This window comes from Peromyscus eremicus, chromosome 3 (assembly GCF_949786415.1).
Source record: "Peromyscus eremicus chromosome 3, PerEre_H2_v1, whole genome shotgun sequence".
In the NCBI taxonomy this organism is placed as follows: domain Eukaryota; kingdom Metazoa; phylum Chordata; class Mammalia; order Rodentia; family Cricetidae; genus Peromyscus; species Peromyscus eremicus.
This window is the reverse complement of record NC_081418.1, coordinates 129,731,491-129,750,500: the sequence shown is the minus strand read 5'-3', so window position 1 is coordinate 129,750,500 and position 19,010 is coordinate 129,731,491. Positions and strand designations below refer to the sequence as shown.

The 19,010-nt window shown below is 40.6% G+C and overlaps 1 protein-coding gene across 1 annotated transcript in view; it reads left to right on the top strand.

Annotated features, from left to right (window-relative positions):
* Positions 1-18,483, top strand: part of Ankrd30a (ankyrin repeat domain 30A) — a 77,744-nt gene extending 59,261 nt beyond the window's left edge. The window contains exons 26-34 of the mRNA XM_059258462.1: positions 765-835; positions 1,375-1,468; positions 4,109-4,221; positions 5,490-5,619; positions 8,842-9,132; positions 9,727-9,941; positions 11,018-11,246; positions 13,785-13,830; positions 16,917-18,483. Coding sequence (XP_059114445.1) covers positions 765-835; positions 1,375-1,468; positions 4,109-4,221; positions 5,490-5,619; positions 8,842-9,132; positions 9,727-9,941; positions 11,018-11,246; positions 13,785-13,830; positions 16,917-17,050 — 1,323 coding nt within the window. The 3' untranslated portion in view covers positions 17,051-18,483. The remainder of the gene's footprint in view (positions 1-764; positions 836-1,374; positions 1,469-4,108; positions 4,222-5,489; positions 5,620-8,841; positions 9,133-9,726; positions 9,942-11,017; positions 11,247-13,784; positions 13,831-16,916) is intronic.
* The last annotated feature ends 527 nt before the right edge of the window (positions 18,484-19,010 follow it).

Sequence of the window (19,010 nt, the reverse complement as noted above, 5' to 3'; positions counted from 1 at the left end):
CATCTCTCTCTCTCTTGTCCTGAGTCCCTCTTACTCTATTATCTTTTCCTAAAAATCCTGTCTCTGCTTCCTGTTGCTTGCTCTGCCTCTTGACTTATGGTTTACAGTATTCAAGCAGAAAACTCTTGGGTTAACGGTATGTGCTATGGCTAAGCCACACCACAGCTAGAAAAAGGTTTTTCCAGTAAATAACACAATCTTGGGGTTCACAGTGTGATCAAATGTCCTGCAACAATGTTCTGGCTTCTGTGTGGATATACCTCCGCTGATACTATTTCATAAGACAGCCACCTATCATTAAAATGCCATGTTCATCATAACTGGCAGAGCTGTGGCAATTTATAAATACATAGATACATAGCACATATGCATAAGAACTTTTAAAATGGCAGTTGACAGAAAATTAGGTGGAATACAGAAGTGCAAATGCTTGCTGTCAGAAATCCCCTCTTTTCTTGGTTTTCCCCGTGTTGTCAGTTTGCATCTGGTGGAGTACAGTTGAAGACTTGCTGGCTGAGCTAGCCAGGCAACAGCAGATTATGATTTACAAATGGACTGTCAGTCACAGAACTGACGTCAGTAAACTTTTCTGTAAAGGGACAGGTAATATTTTAGTTTTTGAGAGTGTAAGCTCCCTGTTGCAGCAACTCAGTTAAATTTGCTCTCACTGTAGAGAAGTGCACTTGAACACTGCAGGTCAGGGAATGAGGTGTGCAGACTTAGAGTAGCTTACTAGTAAAGGTTTGTTTTATTCTTTATTCCAGTTGCAGGAAGCACAGGATCAACACAGAGAGGCTGTACAGCGTGCTGAGAAGATGCAAGACCACCTACAAAAGTACAGTTTAAACAGTGTGACCCCAGTGTTTATAAAGCAAATAAACAATACGGTGTGGCAGCTCTGTGACCCAGTGTTTATAAAGCAAATAAACAATACAGTATGGCAGCTCTGTGTCCCAGTGTTTATAAAGCAGATAAGCAGTACAGTGTGGCAGCTCTGTGTCCCAGTGTTTATAAAGCAGATAAGCAGTACAGTGTGGCAGCTCTGTGTCCCAGTGTTTATAAAGCAGATAAGCAGTACATTGTGGCAACTCTGTCAGTCCTGATAGTAGTCTCTCTGAAGCCAGGGCAGAACCTCACCTCTAAGTTTCTTGAAGCGCATACCTTTGAGTAGGGATGCAGTTAGGGTGCAGCCTGTGCATGAAGATCCAGCTTTGACTCCTGACCCACAAAACACAGCTAGAGAAATTATAGTTACCCAGTCATCTGCGTTTCAGACCATTAAGAATTTATGTAGTAACTCAGTTGATTTTCAGAAACTATATGGTAGTTTTTAAATTGCTTTGTAAATATAATTATTTTAAAATATAATTTTAGGCTTGAACTTGAAAACTCCAAGTTTAAAATTACAATAAAAAAGCAATCAGAGGAAATTGAGCAACTTCAGGAAAACCTATCAAGTGTGAATTTGGTAAGTGGTCCTCTTCCTGGATTCTTTGATGCTGAGAGGGAGGGTCTACCCTACAGGTGTACTATGGGGACACAGTGAGCAGTCCTCTGTAGTAATCCTGAACATGGTGGGCAGTGTGCAAAGTCTCAGTGTTGTGTTCTCTTCACAGTTTGTCCTCACGACACAAGTCCTCTCTAGAGAAGTGGGCTGAGTTCGTAAATTAATGATTTCAGTACTAAACATTTTAATAAAAGGACTGTGATAGTCTGTTGTGTTATACATACCACATCTTGTTTACACATCTATCCATTGGTGGACTTGAGAATTACCTTTGCCTTTTGGTTAATAGATGTAATGTTACTATGGACATTGTCCATACTAGTACTTTACAATAGTACAATATTGTCCCACTAGTACTTTACAGTAATTTTTAAATTGTAAGAAATTTAAGTTATTTGATTTAGACTTCTGAATTTTTTTTAGTAATCAAAGACTTTCACTAAGATTTGGAGAATGAATTGCTTATAATTTGTATTCATCAAGAATAGATACCATTTAAAAAAAAAAAAAAGAATGGATACCAAATCATAATACAAGTGTTTTCCCCTCTGTGAACTGTTTTTCAATTTGAATTAAAACAAAACAAAAACAGAAACAGAGTTAATGCTAGAAAAGATCACAAGATAGATGCATTGGACACCAAATAGAGTTGTTCTCACTACTGACTTCAGCCACCAAAGCCACAGTGTGTGGTCCATTCCAAAGGCACATCTACCCGATTGTCTAGAATATCTTATGTTGATTATTCTTTTCTGTGGCCAAAGACACATTAAAGAGTAGTTTCTATCTAGATTTCATATAAACTGTACAATTTTATTTCCTACTTTGATATTTCTTAACATGATAATATGTTAATGAGGAACCTTCTGTAAATGAGACTGTTGAAAGGTGCCCTGATATATAGAAGTCTTAAAGGAATGTGTTAAGAATACAAATTAAAAAAAAAAAAGAATACAAATTTTTAAAAGAATCCAAATTTAAATTTACATTTTGTGGGGTTTTTTTTCTTTCTTTTCTTCCTTTCTTCTTTCTTTCTTTTTTTTTTTTTTTTTTTTTTTTGAGACAGAGCCTGACTATGTAGCTCTGGCTGTCCTGGAACTCACTATGTAGACCAAGCTGGTCTTGAACTCAGAGATCTGCCTGCCTCTGCCTCCCGAGTGCTGGGACTAAAGGTGAGCACCACTATGCCTAGCTTATGTTTTCTTTATTATTATTATTTTTGATGGAGGGAGAGACATGTAATCTCAGCATTTGGGAGACTGAAGGTTGAGGATTGCCAAAAGTTTAAGACCAGCTTGGGCTGCATAGTCAGTTTCAAGCTAGCCTGGGCTAACAGTTGATTTCTCTGAAAAACTTTTTGGTTTTTCAAGACAGGGTTTCTCTGTGTAGCTTTGCACCTTTCCTGGAACTCGCTTTGGAGACCAGGCTGGCCTTGAACTCACAGAGATCCGCCTGGCTCTGCCTCCCGAGTGCTGGGATTAAAGGCGTGTGCCACCACCGCCCGGCATCTGAAAAACTTTAAAACAAAGCAAAATAAAGCAAAACAACATCAAACAAACAAAACCTAAGCACTGGCATGATGGATCAGGCAGATAAAAGCTCTTGCCACCAAGTCTGAGCTAGGTTTGCTCCCTGGAATCGGCATGATAAAAGGAGAGAACTAACTCCTAAGAGCTGTCCACACACACACACACACACACACACACTCATACCAAATAAATAAATGCAAACAGAAATTGCTGAGAGACAGTAGCCTCTAACTTCTCTAGATATTCATAGTACGTTTATGTGTAAACTTTAATTGGAAATAATTGGCAGTTTAAATTCCAGAGAAGACAACAATGGAAGTCTGACTTGGTTTGAGCTGTCTCAAGCGTCTGTCCTTGTGTTCCCTGTGACTTCTGCTGCCAGATGTCTGGCACCACAACCAGCCTGAAAGAGTGGCATTGCTCTTTTGACTCCGATTCAGAGAGCGCAGTCTGTGGTCACGTGGCTCCATGTTTCTGGGCCTGTTGTGAGCAGAGTGAAAACAGAGGAAAGGGCAGATGAGAACAGGTCACGACAAGACAGAGCCTCCAGAGACAGACCTCTCCTGACCCACTTCTTCCACCCAGGCCTCACTTCCTCCCTTTTTATACCCACCTGATAGTGCCATCAGATTTTGAATCATTTAAGACAGAACCCTAATAATCTAATTGTCTCTGGCAGATCATCACAGATACACCCAGATTCACTAATCCCCTACTGGGTTCTTTATCCAGTTGACAGTCAAAATTAACCAATGTAGTCCACATTGGCTGGCATCAGGTTTATAGATCTATATAAACACAATATGCATGAACTCCTGCAAAATACTGTACTTTTCTAAATAATTGGGCTTTTGATTTTAAAATTATTTTCTTGGGGCCAGTGAGATGGCTCATGAGAAAAAGGCACTTGTCCAGGTAGCTAGACAACCTGAGAGGATCCCTGGAGCCTACATGGTGGGACGCGCGCACACACACACACACACACACACACACACACACACACACACTGCCCCCAACAGACACAAAATAAATAATTTTTAATAATTATTTCCTTTAAAAATTACTTTCAAAGTCTGAAGAAGATAAAGAAAAACTGAAGAAACTTGCTAAGCTGAAAGACTCTCTGGAATATGCTTTGGACCAAGAACAGAAGAAAAACTGTGCGTTAGAAAAAGAACTGACCGAGTAAGGTTTTACCGTTTCAGTCCCAGCCTTCTTTACTGATTTAACCCTGATCTCACCACTGCCTCAATACAAATTCATTTCCTGATCACAGTTTCCCACCCTCTGCTCCTCCCAGCTCCTCCCTACCTTCCCTTCCCATCTGGATCCACTCCCTTTTTGTCTCGTTAGAGAACAGGCTCTAAGAAATAACAACAAAGCATATTAGTAAAATATAAGACAAAGACCATCACATCGAGGTTGGACAAGAGCCCAAGAGAAGGCATAAGAATCAGAGACCACTCTTTCCCCCACTCAGGATTCCCATAAACATATTCCGCTGAAAGCTGTGATACTTACTCAGAGGACCTGGTGCAGAGCCATGCAGGCCCTGTGCTTACCGCTTCATTCCCACGTCAGCAGGCTGGTCGAGGGGAGTGTTTTCCAGTGTTTGCAGCCCCCAACATGACTGCTTTTCTGCTTGTTGCTGAGATTTTGAGTTTTCTCTCTGATTCTAATCAATGCATTTTTCTTATTTAACTATCTTGTGTGCACTGATTGTGTGGAAGGATGGGGGTGCTGGAGAGGGAACCCAGGGCCTTGCATACACTATCCACTAGAGTTCCATCTCTGAGTGACACACGTGTGCAGCCCTGTGCTTTGTATGTAGTTTTGCGTCTTTTGGATTTTGTTGCTATTCCTACCAAAGACTTCGAGATTTCTTTTCTCTCTAAGACTTCATATGCTATTTTTCTCTTTCATTTCTTTTGAAGTTCTATTTTGTTTCCCCCCTCCACTCAAACTGCAAAGACTGTTTTTTCCTTTCCCCTTTTTCTGCTTTGGATAATCTCCTTGATACTTGTTGGGACTGGATGCTGAGCATTCACTCTCTACTACATCTTCTGTGCTGATTTCTGTGTGCTTTGCCTTGGAGAAGAGGCTAACAGGGCAACAAAGTGTATTCATGTATCTTTTCCTTGGCTACTGATATCAGGGTTACAGTTTATACATAAAGATATTTTATATTAATGTACTAAAATGGATATAAATAATTACAGGTATTCTGTACGCACTTACAATATTAGTTCTATCTCCCATACATAGCATAAATTTTTCTTCATATTGTTTACCTAAGATTTTAATTTCATTAGAAGGCTTAGATTTTAGGTTTATAAATGAGAGAGGATCACAATTTACAAATTTATCTCTTTCATATGATAGAATTTAGTATCTGTTTAAATAACTATTGAATGTACTCTTTATGGCTTCACTTATTCTGTGCACTTTTGCAGGTTTAAGGAACTCTTTAAAATGACCAAAAAAGAATTAAATGAACAGGAAAACAGAGAACTTAATCTCCATCAAGATATAAAAAACAGTCAATTTGAAATGGATATCCCAGTTAATAAACTAATAAAAAAGGTAATTTTTAATCAGTTTTGGGGCCCCAAACAACTCAATTTTAAGTACTATAACTCTCTGGATGCTTTGAAGTTTTTTAATTGTTTCATTTTATGGACTTGATGTCAATGAAAATTGTGTTAATTTCTATTAAAAAATCATACTGTTGATCTTAAATCTTGAACCCAAGCTGCAATCCATCATTATATGATCCTAAATCATGAGTCCCAAGTCTTTTTTATTGGTTTATTTATTTGTTGGTAGCAGCTTTATTGGGATATAGTTAGCATATCCCCCCATATTATACTCATAGAATTGTGCAATCTTTACCACTTCAGAATATGTCTTGCTACCCTAAAATAATGCCTTCTATCTATCATGTGTCCCCTTCTCAGCACAGCCTTAAGGATCCACCGAGTCTGCTTTGTCCCTATAGGTCCCTGTTCTGGTGTTCCATGTCAGTGGAATCACAGTGTGTGTTTTGGCTCCTTTGACTTAACACTGTGTTGTAGCAAGCATCTGTACATAATGTCTTCTTGTTGCTGAGTAATGCCCTATCGAATGGTAGAACACACATTAGATTATTATCTAGTTGTTGGCTAGAACTTCACCTGGGGCAGGCAGCTGGCACACCTATACAGCACTGCCTGAGCTGTTGGTGGTATAGGGTTCTGCCAGCACAGCGGCATCAGTGTGAGGTGACTTCTCTAACCCCACACTGGCAGCATGTGGCTTTCCTTTTGTATCACTCTGGTCATTAGAAGCAAGTCAGATATGGCGTGGATTCTTCCTTTTTGTAATTGGAGGGGGGTATGTTTTAAAACCAGTGGCTGTGCTTTGGGGCCACAGTGTTTCTGTTTTCCCACTTGAAAATAACACTTATTCTTTCTCAGTGCCATGTGGAACTCAGTAACATGGCATCAGGCTCAGGCTTGAAATGTAAGATCTTACCGTTTCTATTGGACATGGGTGAGCATGTGACAAGTAGGTGGCCCCTATTAGAATAACTAAACAAATTTCCTCCTAATGTGAAGACCAGAACTAAAGAGACAAGTTATATCTCCATCCGTAAACCCAACATCCTGCTAAATTTCTGAAGAGCCTCCTGTTTAAAGGAGGGAAATGGGAGACTCTGGTGCATGCTGCCACTTGTTCAGGAACCCGTCCTGACCCTGCTCTACCTGCCCGGCTATTTGTTTTCTTCTTTTCCCGTGAAGTAGCCTGTGTTTACCGCCATGTCCTTTCCTTAGGTTATCCAAGAGCCAGAGGCACTTTTCAGTTCTACTGTCCTGGTCTTTGTCTAAGCTTGCAAACTGTTCGTATTTCTGTGTTTCTCCCAAGAACTGTGAAGCGCCTGTGTATTCTGTTGGGAGTCCTTCCATAGAAGAACCACTTCTACAGAACTTTGAGATGAGCCTTTTGAGACAGTGCCCTTGGTACACTTTAAGAGAATTGGAGGCTCTGCCCTACATCATTCCAAATAGTTTTATAGTCACGGTCTTGGCTCCATTTTTAGACCATGTGTGTCAGGATTTCTTATCTCAGAAATTTAACATCATTTGGCAGTTTGACATGTGAAAAGTCGACAGTTGGGAAAAGGCATTTGAACTCAGTAAATCTTAGTTCTTTGTTAAATCCCCCTTGTATACGTGTGTACCTCTTGTCGCCTCCATCACTTGCTGTAAGTCCCCTGTGTATACATGTGTATCTCTTCTCGGCTCCATCACTTGCTGTAAGTCCCCCATGTATACATGTGTATCTCTTCTCGGCTCCATCACTTGATGTAAGTCCCCTGTGTATATATATATGTATCTCCTGTCGGCTCCATCACTTGCTGTAAGTCCCCTGTGTGTACATGTGTATCTCTTCTCGGCTCCATCACTTGATGTAAGTCTCCTGTGTATACATGTGTATCTCTTCTCAGCTCCATCACTTGCTGTAAGTCCCCCGTGTATACATGTGTATCTCTTCTCGGCTCCATCACTTGCTGTAAAGGAGTAGTAGTCCAGGTTACGGTGTCATTTTCTTCACAGGCCTTGAAGCCCTTCTTGTCAGTCTCTGTAAGGAACACCAGGCTTCCCTAAGAGTCCATCCCTGTAGCCCTTTGGGTCTCTTTCTCTAGGTCCTTTCTGCTGCTCCTTACTATCTGATCTAAAGGTGCCCTGCATCTTTAAGGGTTTTTAAAAAGATATTTAGTACCATTATCAATTCCACTCAGTGATATATAATAAGCCACTTCAAAATTTAGCATCTCAAAGCAACATGTATTTTGGTTTACAGTCTGGTTTAGGTAAGGCTCATTGAGTCAGGTCGTTTCTCCACCATTTGGCTTCATCTGGATGACCTGAAGCTGGGACCAGTATAAGGGACTTCATTCTCGTGGCTGCCAGCTGAAGCTGACCTTTGGAGCTTTAGGAGGGATAGTCCGCTCTACCACCTACAGAGGGATTCCCTAAGTGATCAGTTCTGTTGCAATCCTAATTCTTGTTTAGGACTGCTGAATTGTTGTTCAAAAGAGGGTTGCCCGTGTCGATAACTTTATGCTGCAGGATGTCACTGTTCCTCACCAAGAGTCACTGAAGCCGCAGATGCCTGAGTAACTCAGTATATCCCTAAAATTTCTCTCGTGAAGATGGGGGAAATGGTTATTTTTTGTTTGCATTTTTGAGATATGGTTTCTATACATAGCCCTGATTGTCCTAAGTTGTCCTTGAGCTCACAGAGATCGCCTGCCTCTGCCTCCCAGTGAGTGCCAGAGTAAAGGAGTGTGCCACCATGCAATTTTCTGAAATGACTTAGAGTCATTTTGAGAAGGAAAGATTGGAGACAGTCCCATAAAAACAAATCTAACATGTGTGCTCTGGTGTGTAACAAAATAATGATCATAAAGAATATGTTTTATGACTGCTACTACTTCTGACTTTATTTTCTGAGTAATTAGCAACCTCATTATGAGCTGGACATGGTGATGCACGCCTTTAATCCCAGCACTTGGGAGGCAGAGGCAGATGGATCTCTGTGAGTTCAAGGCCAGCCTGGTCTAGAGAGGGAGTTCCAGGACAGCCAGGACTACACAGAGAAACCCTGTCTCAAAAGACCAAAAAGAAAGAAGAGACCTCATTCTAAGAATCATTGCAGGTTATATTAAATTATAACTGAACTCAGGTAAAATTTGTGATTGGTTTTATACTGCTCTGTTCTCAGCCTTCTTCATTACCAAACTGTAGTATTTTATTCCTACAGATTGATGATCTTACATCAAAATTGGAATCCGTATCTTCAAAATGTCTACATCTGGATAAAAAAAATCAGTATCTTCAGCAGGAATTGCTATTGATGAAAGCTGTACAGAAGAAGTGTGTGAAACTAGAGAAGAATAAGAAGAAACTGGAACAAGAAGTGGTCAGCCTCCGAAGTCACATGGAAAAGAACCTGGTGGAGCAGAGTGAGCTGCAGCAGTATAAGCGGGAGGTGGAGGAGCGAGCGAGGCAAGACCTGGTGGAAAAGTTAAAACAGGTCAACCTCTTCTTGCAGGTTAGTTTCTGTTTCTGTGATACATGCGGTTCATCTCACTACAGATATGAGCTGGCTGCGTGCATAGTGTGTGTTTGCTCTGGTTTGTTTCCCAGAGTTTTAGAAGAGGACATGTCGTCTTCCTGTGTTCCAGTGTTCTTCGTTATTATAACTCACTCCATTGACCTTTCTTTAGAGAGTCATTTGTCTTTCAAAGCTACTTTGCATAAAATAAGATTGCTAGAAGGAAAACAAATTGATGTATAAAATGTACCAAACTCTTGAGTTATTCTTAAGTCGTCTAGTTCAAGCTTTGAACTTTGGAGCTGATTCTATTGTTCTTTGAATCATCAGATTACTTGTGTGCTAATGTACAAGTCATTCAGAACTGGGATACACTGCAGTGGGAAAGTGCTCAGTTAGATTTGACTCCCAGGACCAAAATAAAAAACAAGATGAAGAAGATTCAGTTTTTTTGTAATTCAAGTCTAGTAGTTGATAAGTGTTTGAATCTCAGCATCAGCATCTGTTTTCACACATTTGACTTAAAAGAAAACAAGTGACTGCTGATTGGTTGTAATTTCTCCTGAAGAATGGTCTCTGGATTTGCTGTAGGCACAGGCAGCCTCTCAGGAAAACCTGGAGCAGCTGAGAGAGAACAGTAACGCTTCAGTGAGGAGTCAGCTGGAGCTCCGGATTAAAGACTTGGAATCCCAGCTCTCCAGAAAGAAGACTCAGGAAGACTTCGATAAAATAGAACTAGAAAAATATAAGCAGCTCTACCAAGAAGAATTCCGAATTAGAAAATCACTGTCAAGCAAACTGAACAAGTAAGGCACGGCATTGAGTCTCAGACAATATGATCCCGATGTGTCTCTGCAGCAGCATTTTCAGTGAGACCGGGAGGCTGGGAAGGTGACTAGACAGTACAAGTTTAGAAATAATACTCTAAGTGACCCTCCAAATGTGGCTCGGGGATAGTTTATATTCTTTTTTGTCATTTTGTCTTATTTATATGGTCTGTCAGGCTTTCACATAGATATTTTGAAGCTTTATAGTTAAGACATTTATATTGTTATACAATTGCTCATCCACGTTCCTTTAAAGAGGACTGTTAACAGGCTTGCTTGTGTTTTGTTTAGGAAACAAGACAACTTAGTCCCAAGGATCAGGTACTGCTGATATTCCTCTTCTGGGCACTTTCAGCATTTGGTATTTTAATTTCCTTTAGTATTTAGTCATCTTTAGTATTTCTGTTAGAGGTTCCTATAAACAAACTATAATCGACAGGATTTCTGATCTGTGTAAAGTTTACATGTGATACTGGGAAGTGTTAGCGTAGGACAGAAGCGTCAGCCCAGCGCCTCATTCCTGGTCTTGCTCTGAGTTGGTCCTTGGTGTCAGATGTTTAATTTATCCTGAATAATGGGAGCAAATGCTTAAAACTTCTCTTGAGGGAAGTTTCCACTTAGATCTCTCCAGGGAGTGAAACATGTTTTAATTATCCAGCCACATATCTGTTATAGTGAGACAAACAGTTTACCAGTCCTCCCCCAGTTAGCACTGTTTCTGATGACACCCTCCGGAAGGAAGCCGGAAGCCGGAAGCCGAGCCCTTTCAGAAGGCAACAATGTTGCTGGTTAAGCAGTACATCTCAACAACCATGTCTCTCCCTCCCACTTCGTTGGAATTACTTGTTAGTTAAGAGTCCCTCTAAACATACCTGCACTTTTAGAATCATTTAAACCTGTCATACTCAGTAGTTAGTTCTGACAGGGTTTCCATGCTGAGTCACTGTTGAGTTGCAAATTCCATGTATTCACATGGCAGCTTTTTAAACAGCCCTTACTCGGGACTCACTTGGGACCTTGAGACATTACGTATTTGTCTTTTGTGGTCTTCACAGGACTAACGAGAGACTGGAGGAGACCAGCACTAAACTGCTCCTGGAGGAACAGCAGAATAGATCGTTGCTAAGCTCTCTTAGTACACGGCCTGTTGTAGAGTGTCCTTGCCTCGGAGGCCTTCATAATAGTTTGGTATTCAATAGGACTCTTATTCCAAGAGAAAACATAGTGATTCCTACCTCAGGCCTTCAGCCATCAAATAAAAGAATGGAAATCTACCTGACCGAGGTTAGTATATAGCTTTTTTCCTTTGGGTTCAACTTTCTGATAAAATTCTTACTTTTAATTTAATACACAATACTGAGATGTTTTGTTGGCCTGTGCATACTAATGTCATAGTAATTTATGCTAAAGGAGAAAAATTGTTAAAGTTCCCAGAGTTCTCATTTCAACAGGTGCTCACTGTTACTTGGTTCAGGGATTGTAGCTAAGCCAGTACATTTCTTTAAAAGTTATACTGAAGCCAGGTGTGGTGGCACACACCTTTAATCCCAGCACTAGGAAGGCAGAGACAGGTGGATATCTGTGAGTTCGAGGCAGCCTGGTCTACAGAGTGAGTTCTAGGACAGCCAGAGCTATATAAAGAAACTCTGTCTCGAAAAACCAAAAATAAAGTTGTGCTTAAGTTAGGTTCTGGAAATTAAATATGCTTGTGACTACAGATTGTAGCTAGAGTTTTCCTGCCTTGCCCAGAGTCAGAACAAATCTTTGTCACCTGCCAGTCCCACAGCCGCTCAGACCCAACCAAGTAAACACAGAGACTTATATTGCATACAAACTGTATGGCCGTGGCAGGCTTCTTGCTGACTGTTCTTATAGCTTAAATTAATCCATTTCTATAAATCTATACCTTGCCACATGGCTCGTGGCTTACCGGCATCTTCACATGCTGTTTGTCATCGTGGCGGCTGGCAGTGTCTCTCTCTCAGCCTTCCACTTCCGAGTTTTATTCTCCTCCTTGTCCCGCCTATACTTCCTGCCTGGCCACTGGCCAATCAGTGATTTATTTATTGACCAATCAGCAACACACTTGATATATAGACCATCCCACAGCACTTCCCCTTTTCTTTTTTTTTTTCTTTTTTCTTTTTTTTTTTTTTCAAAAAGGAAGGTTTTAACCTTAACAAAGTAAAATTACATATAATTTGGGAATTTGGGCGTAGCTTCTCTTACTACTTCCTGCTGGAGGGGGGCACTGTATCTTATGGGGACATAAAGAAAATTTTAGGATCATGGAATAGTCCGTGAGGCTGTATCGTCTGAGCCAGTTGCCTTGAAACGATTCTAGATGTTGGATCATCTGGGCCATGGTGTCATCAGAGACCTTTCAGGTGGTCTTGGCTGGTCAAACCTGATGTATCTTAATCTGGAACAAATCCATAGCCTCTGGCTTTCTGTAGAAACAAAAGCAGAGTCTCCTTTCCAAAGCAACACATCCTCACATCCAAATTTTGAAGTCAAGGTATCTTTAAAATATACATTTTGGCATAACTCAACAGCTTTTACAATCAAATGTTTTTCTGCAGTTAAAAATCCCAAAGACAACACAATCCAGATTCTCTGTGTAATATTCATCTTTACGTGGCTTATTTTTTATATTAATTTTATTGTCTCTTTAAAGACTTTATTTTTTAAAACTATGTATTTGTTTATATAATTGTATATATCACCTTTTTTGTCTCTTTCAAGCCTACATATATTTTACGCACATTGTAAAGCACTTAAAGTCTTGTTTCATCTGAATCTGTCTTATTGTGAATCTATTGTTTTAAACTGCAGCAGCTGTGGCTGCTGGCTCTGCCCACCTCAGCTTCCCAACATGGCGGTGGTACGTTTTCCACCAGCTCTGGGAGCTATTGTGGGTCTCTATGCTTTTATCCAAGCAGCATGTAGCCCAGAAACCTCTTTTTTTGTTTTATTCTAGCAAAGGCTAAATCCACCACACAGCTTAATGTGCCACTTGCAGAGGCCTAATTCCCGCCATACTGCAGGTCGAGCGCGCATGCATGCTAGGAACCCACCAGTAGCTCAGACCGGCAGCTGCTGCTCATTTGAGAGAGACAATTAGGAAGCTGTTTTTAGCTCTGTTTTAGAATCTTTTCTCGGGTTTTAGGTGGAAACTCTTGCCCCACGTTGGGCGCCATTTGTAGCTAGAGTTTTCCTGCCTTGTCCACAGTCAGGACAAATCTCTCTCACCTGCCAGTCCCACAGCCGCTCAGACCCAACCAAGTAAACACAGAGACTTATATTGCATACAAACTATATAGCCATGGCAGGCTTCTTGCTAACTGTTCTTATAGCTTAAATTAATCCATTTCCATAAATCTATACCTTGCCACGTGGCTTGTGGCTTACCGGCATCTTCACATGCTGTTTGTCATGGCGGAAGCTGGCAGTGACTCCTTCTGCCTTCCTGTTCTCTCTGTTAGTCCCACCTATACTTCCTGCCTGACCACTGGCCAATCAGTGTTTTATTTATTGACCAATCAGAGCAATTCGACATACAGACTATCCCACAGCAATAGGTATAGTTTGACATGTTACCACACACCTAATGACAATTTTCCTACAACATTCTAAGTTTCTATTCAAATGCCAAGAGAATGGGTGCCATCCAAATTCATATATGTGGATATTTATGATTAAAAGGAATCTGATGCAGATACTACTTATTAATTAAATAAATGTGTAACATTGAATAAGATTAATTTCTAAGTTAAAAATGTTTCACTTTCTTAAACATTACAAATATTCAACTCATTTCAGATGCATCAGGAGTTGGAAAAAAGTATAAATAGAAAACTTAGTGAAGGTATGTACCAAAATTTATTAAGTTTAGATTGACTAATTTCTGAAATGAATTATCAATATTAAATGACATGATTTTTCTTGTTTATTGAATAGATTTTTAATTAATCATTGTCTTACACAAAATTAAAGATGTGAAGGTATTTCTTTCATGGTTTAATGCAGCAAATGTTTATTCCTTCCATGTTTGAGAATTTCCTGTATAAGTCACTGCATCATTTCCACCTTTGCCCGCTCTAACTCCACCCATGCCCCCCCTTCTCAGATTCATGGCCTCCTCTTCTAATGTAGGCAGCCTGTAGGCCCAGTTAGTGCTGCCTTATTTGCCTGTTTTTAGGACTAACCACTTAGAATGAGGTCTCATCCTTGGAAAAGACTGGTTCTCCTTCTGAGCAGCCAGTGACTGCCTATCGCTCTTCATCTCAGGATCGGGCTGTCTTAGGTTTCTATTGCTGTGAAAAGACTATGACCAAAAGCAACTTGGGGAGGAAAGGGTTGTTTTCATCTCACACTTCCATCACTGAGGCTAGTCAGGAACCTGGGGTCAGAAACTGAAGCAGAAGCCATGGAGGAAGGCTGCTTACTGACCATCCTTCTTTCTTATACAACTCAGAGCCACTTGCCCAAGGTTGGCATCGCCCACAGTGAGTGGGGCCCTCCCACGCCCGTCGTTAATCAAGAAAATGCCCCTATCAGATTTGACTACAGGCAGCGTGATAGGGGCATTTTCTCAGTTGAAGTTCCTTCTTCCCAGATAAATTGTGTCAATTGGACCAGAAAAAAAAATAAATAAATAAGGTCAGGGGCTTTGTGTGGGTTTTCCCCTCCATCCTGGTAGCATGCCAACTGATGGAGTCTTTGCAGATACTATGATGGTAGCCATATTGTTGGTAGTTTATGGATGCAGCATCCTCATCCTGTCTAGAAGTCACTGTGTCAGGGCAGGTGTCAGGACCTCAGGCCTTACTACCTTCTCTTCCATGATACTCCCTGAGCGCCAGGTGTCAGAGTTGTGATATAGATGTTCCGTTTGGAGATAAGGCACCACATAGCCCCTTATTCTCTATATTTTGACCAGTTGTGGGTCTCTGTAATAGCCTCCATGTGCTGCAAAGAGAGGCTTCTCTGGTGACAGATGAGAGCTACACATGTCTGTGAGCATAAGGAGTCAGAAGTCTACAAGGCATGTGGAATCTGTAGTACTTTAATAACATAGTAGTAGTGGGTTCTCTGAAGCCTGTGACCTGTCCAGCCACAGGTTCTTGGCTAGGTTCACAGTACCAGGCAGGAATTCCCTCCAGTTGAGTGGCTCTAGGTTCAAGCAGACACTGTTGGTTGCCCCCCGATACAAATGCCACTGTTGCACTGTTGGGCTGTCTTGCCTGTGCAGCTGTTGTGGTCCTCGGGCTTTCCAGCCAGGCAGGGATGCTGACAGCTGTCTCCTTTGGCAGGGATGCTGACAGCTGTCTCCTTTGGCAGGGATGCTGACAGCTGTCTCCTTTGGCAGGGATGCTGACAGCTGTCTCCTTTGGCAGGGATGCTGACAGCTGTCTCCTTTGGCAGGGATGCTGACAGCTGTCTCCTTTGGCAGGGATGCTGACAGCTGTCTCCTTTGGCAGGGATGCTGACAGCTGTCTCCTTTGGCAGGGATGCTGACAGCTGTCTCCTTTGGCAGGGATGCTGACAGCTGTCTTCTTTGGCAGGGATGCTGACAGCTGTCTCCTTTGGCAGGGATGCTGACAGCTGTCTCCTTTGGCAGCTTACATAGTACCTTCTGACACTAGGAGAAGCCCTCAGGTAGGAAGCTTTCCAGTCGGATCCAGCTCAATTCAGCTAGTCCTCTGTCCTAAGTTTCCAGTGTCTTTGGCAATGTGGGTTTAGCTGAACCTCCAGGAGGTAACCAAGGACCACATCAAAGGTCTCTCTTGTTGTAGGAGTCACCATGACTACATTGAGCAACCATTCCAAAGGAGCTTTCTCATGCCTGTTATTGGAGTTTTTGTTAATCTGTGGTGCTTGTGCGAAGTGCTGTCAGCCTCCTTTACGATTTTACACACACACACTTTGGTAAATATAAATATGCTTCCTTGAGGCTTTATCAAACAACCTGGTGTTTGTCCCTCTCCTTTTGAATTAACCTTCTTCCTCCTCCCTGTTGGAGCCCCTCCCCGATATTCCATTTCCCACTTCCTGTCACCTGTGTCCTGCTATTCTCCTCTCAACCTTCCCCACACCAACATGTGGTCCCTTTATACTTCCTGGTTTTTGGTTCCCTTTTTGAGAACTCTGTTCATATCCATAGCCCATTTTTAATTGGATTATTGGTTTTCTTGACTCTTCAGTATTTGAATATTCTGAATATTAATCCTCGTCAGCTGTCTGTTAAGATTCTCTCTGTTCCGTGGGTTCCTCTTTACTTCATCGTTTCCAGTGCTGTATGGAGGAGGCCCAGTTTGTCAGTTGTTCCTGAGCAAACCAAATCCTATTCAGAAGTCCTTTCCTGCACGTGTGTATCTTGTAGGGTACTGCCTGTGTTTTCTTCCAACACTTTCAGGTTTTACATTGAAGTCTTTTACCCATTTGGAGTTGTTGTTGTGCAATGTGATAGAGAATGATCTAGTTTCATTTTTCTACGTGTGGACATCCAGTTTCCCAGCACCATTTGTTAAAGATATTTTCTTCCCTCCAGTGTGTAGTTTTGGACTCAAATATTACAACTTGGTTTCAGTGGCCTTCTGCTGCACTGGTCCACATGCCTCTCTGTGTGCTGTGCCATGCTGTTCTCAGCACTATGGCTCTGTGATGTAATCTGTACGTGATTGTCGGGAGTAGACCATATCATTTCAGCTTGTCATTCCTGTGCTTGTTACAGTAGCTTTGTCCATGACTGTTGAGTAAAAGAGTCAACTCAAACACTTTGATATTCACAATGGTAATTAAGTACACACCTATGAGCAAGTTCAATTTAGTTATGATTGTGCACTATAGTTACACATACACTTTACCAGTTCAGTTTCATCTCTTTGACTGACATTTGCTTAGTTAACTGTGAAGTCTTTGATATGTATATATATATTCCTTTCTTTCCAGCTGCAGCTGAACTTGAATCTGAGTTCTGCAGAGTTTTTCCCCTTGAATCTGCTTCTAAATCAGGTCAAGATCTAGTCTCAGAAGAAACGCAAGAATATATAGACAATTTAAAGAAAAAATACAGGATCTGCTGAATTGAAAGGAAGAAAGAAAAAAAGAAGGAAGGAAAGGAAGAAAAGGCGTGATAATAGAAGAGGGACTGTTTGGGAGGAGGACCAAAGGAACAGAGCACCAGAGACAATGAAGGGACGTGCACTGCGTGTGTCTTAAATGTCGCAGTGAACTGGTGTGGTGGCGCACAGCTTCGACCCCAGCCCTTGGGAAGCAGAGGCAAGTAGATCTCCTCAGTTCAAGGACAGCTAGGGCTACATGTCTCACACAGAAAAACAAGGTTATCATGAAACCTACTATTTTGTGCAAATAATACATATTAATATATGGTCTAAAATATATTTATTAGACTATGTATTTTAATTGTTTCCTAGTAAATGTATGACTTGAAAACAGAAGTGAAGGAAACTTTTTTGTCATATGTATTAGAAAATTAATATGTTTACCTGGGGGGTTTTGGTGGTTTTAAGCACATTTTGCAAGTATTATTAAACCAGTATTACCAAGTTTTACATACGAAGACACCCAAAACTGTTTCTCATGGGTACTTTGATAGGATGAAATACCATCTTTGTATTTATACTTTTCTGTTTTTATCACTGTCTGTGGGCCAGAAGATTTAGCCAGACATCACTTCAGTATGCTGCTACTGCAGCCATTTTTAACATTTTAGCCTATTACAGCCACAGTATCACCATCAAACCTAATCTTTTAAGCACTGATATGTAGTTGTTGATCCTACAGGAAAGCAGTTATATGAGACTTTGCACCTGTTCTGTTTATTCATTTGCTTGTTCATCTTTGATGGGTTTTTTTTAAGTCTTAAAATTAGACAAAAGTTCAAAGAATTGTGCCCTCCCCCACTCCGAACCATCTCAGAGAGCCTTGCTGCCATCTGCCACCATCCTGGACTGTTTTAGTATTTTTGGTAATTAACAACACCCTGAGTAACTGGTGTCACTTTGTAATCGGAAGGCTACCACTAATGCACCCTGGATTTCAGCCTCAGGTCCTTTTCCAGTTGACTCTTGCCTACAGTGTCCTTTAACAAAAACTGGTCCCATTCAGACTCAGGGATTCCAGTTACTTACATTCCTTAGACTCCTTCAGTTTGGAACATTGCTCAGTCTTTCCTTGATTTTCATGACCTTAAATCTTCAGGGTAGAATTCATGTAGAGTGCCCTTGAATTGAATTTTCTGTTGTATTATTATTAAATCATGTCATTTTTGACAAGAGTTATTACAAGATGTGATTTTTCTCATTTTATCCTATTATGTGATCTCTAATTTAGATTTTTCTCTACTATTATGATTTTGATATTGATCACTAGAGCAATTATCTGCTCTGTTTTTCCCCTGTATATTTACTTCTGCAATAAATGTTTTGTGAGGAGGTAATTTGTGACTGTAAATACCTGTTCCTCGTCAAACTTAAAATATATTCATTTGCTAGTATCCATGTGGATTAATGGTTCTTTATTTTACTTAATGAGTCAGAAGTTGTTGATAACATTTTAAATTATTTTTATATTTTAATAAATTAAATTTTTGAGAATTTCATACATGAGTGCTATATTTACATCATTTCTATCCTTCCTTCTCTCCCTCCAGCTCCTCCTATGTCCTTCCCAAGTTCCTCTCAGATTCACGGCCTCTTTGTTATTTTTATATACATATACACATGTATAAATGCACCACACATGCACACCCTGTTGAGTCCATTTAGTATTATTCCTTTGTACATACGTTCAGGAGCTTGTAAATGTCCTATTTCGTTGATTGGAGTACTGTAGAATTTTTTTAAGAATAATACAAAGAAATCTTGGTTATTACCATTCATTACCCAAATGTAAACATTTGTTTTTATCCTTCCCCTTCTCTTCCTCTTTCAAAATAAATGCAAATAAGGGGGTATAAAAGAGCATTTTTCCCTTGTGAATTGTAAACATGACACATTTATTCCTAAATACGTGTCTTTTAAA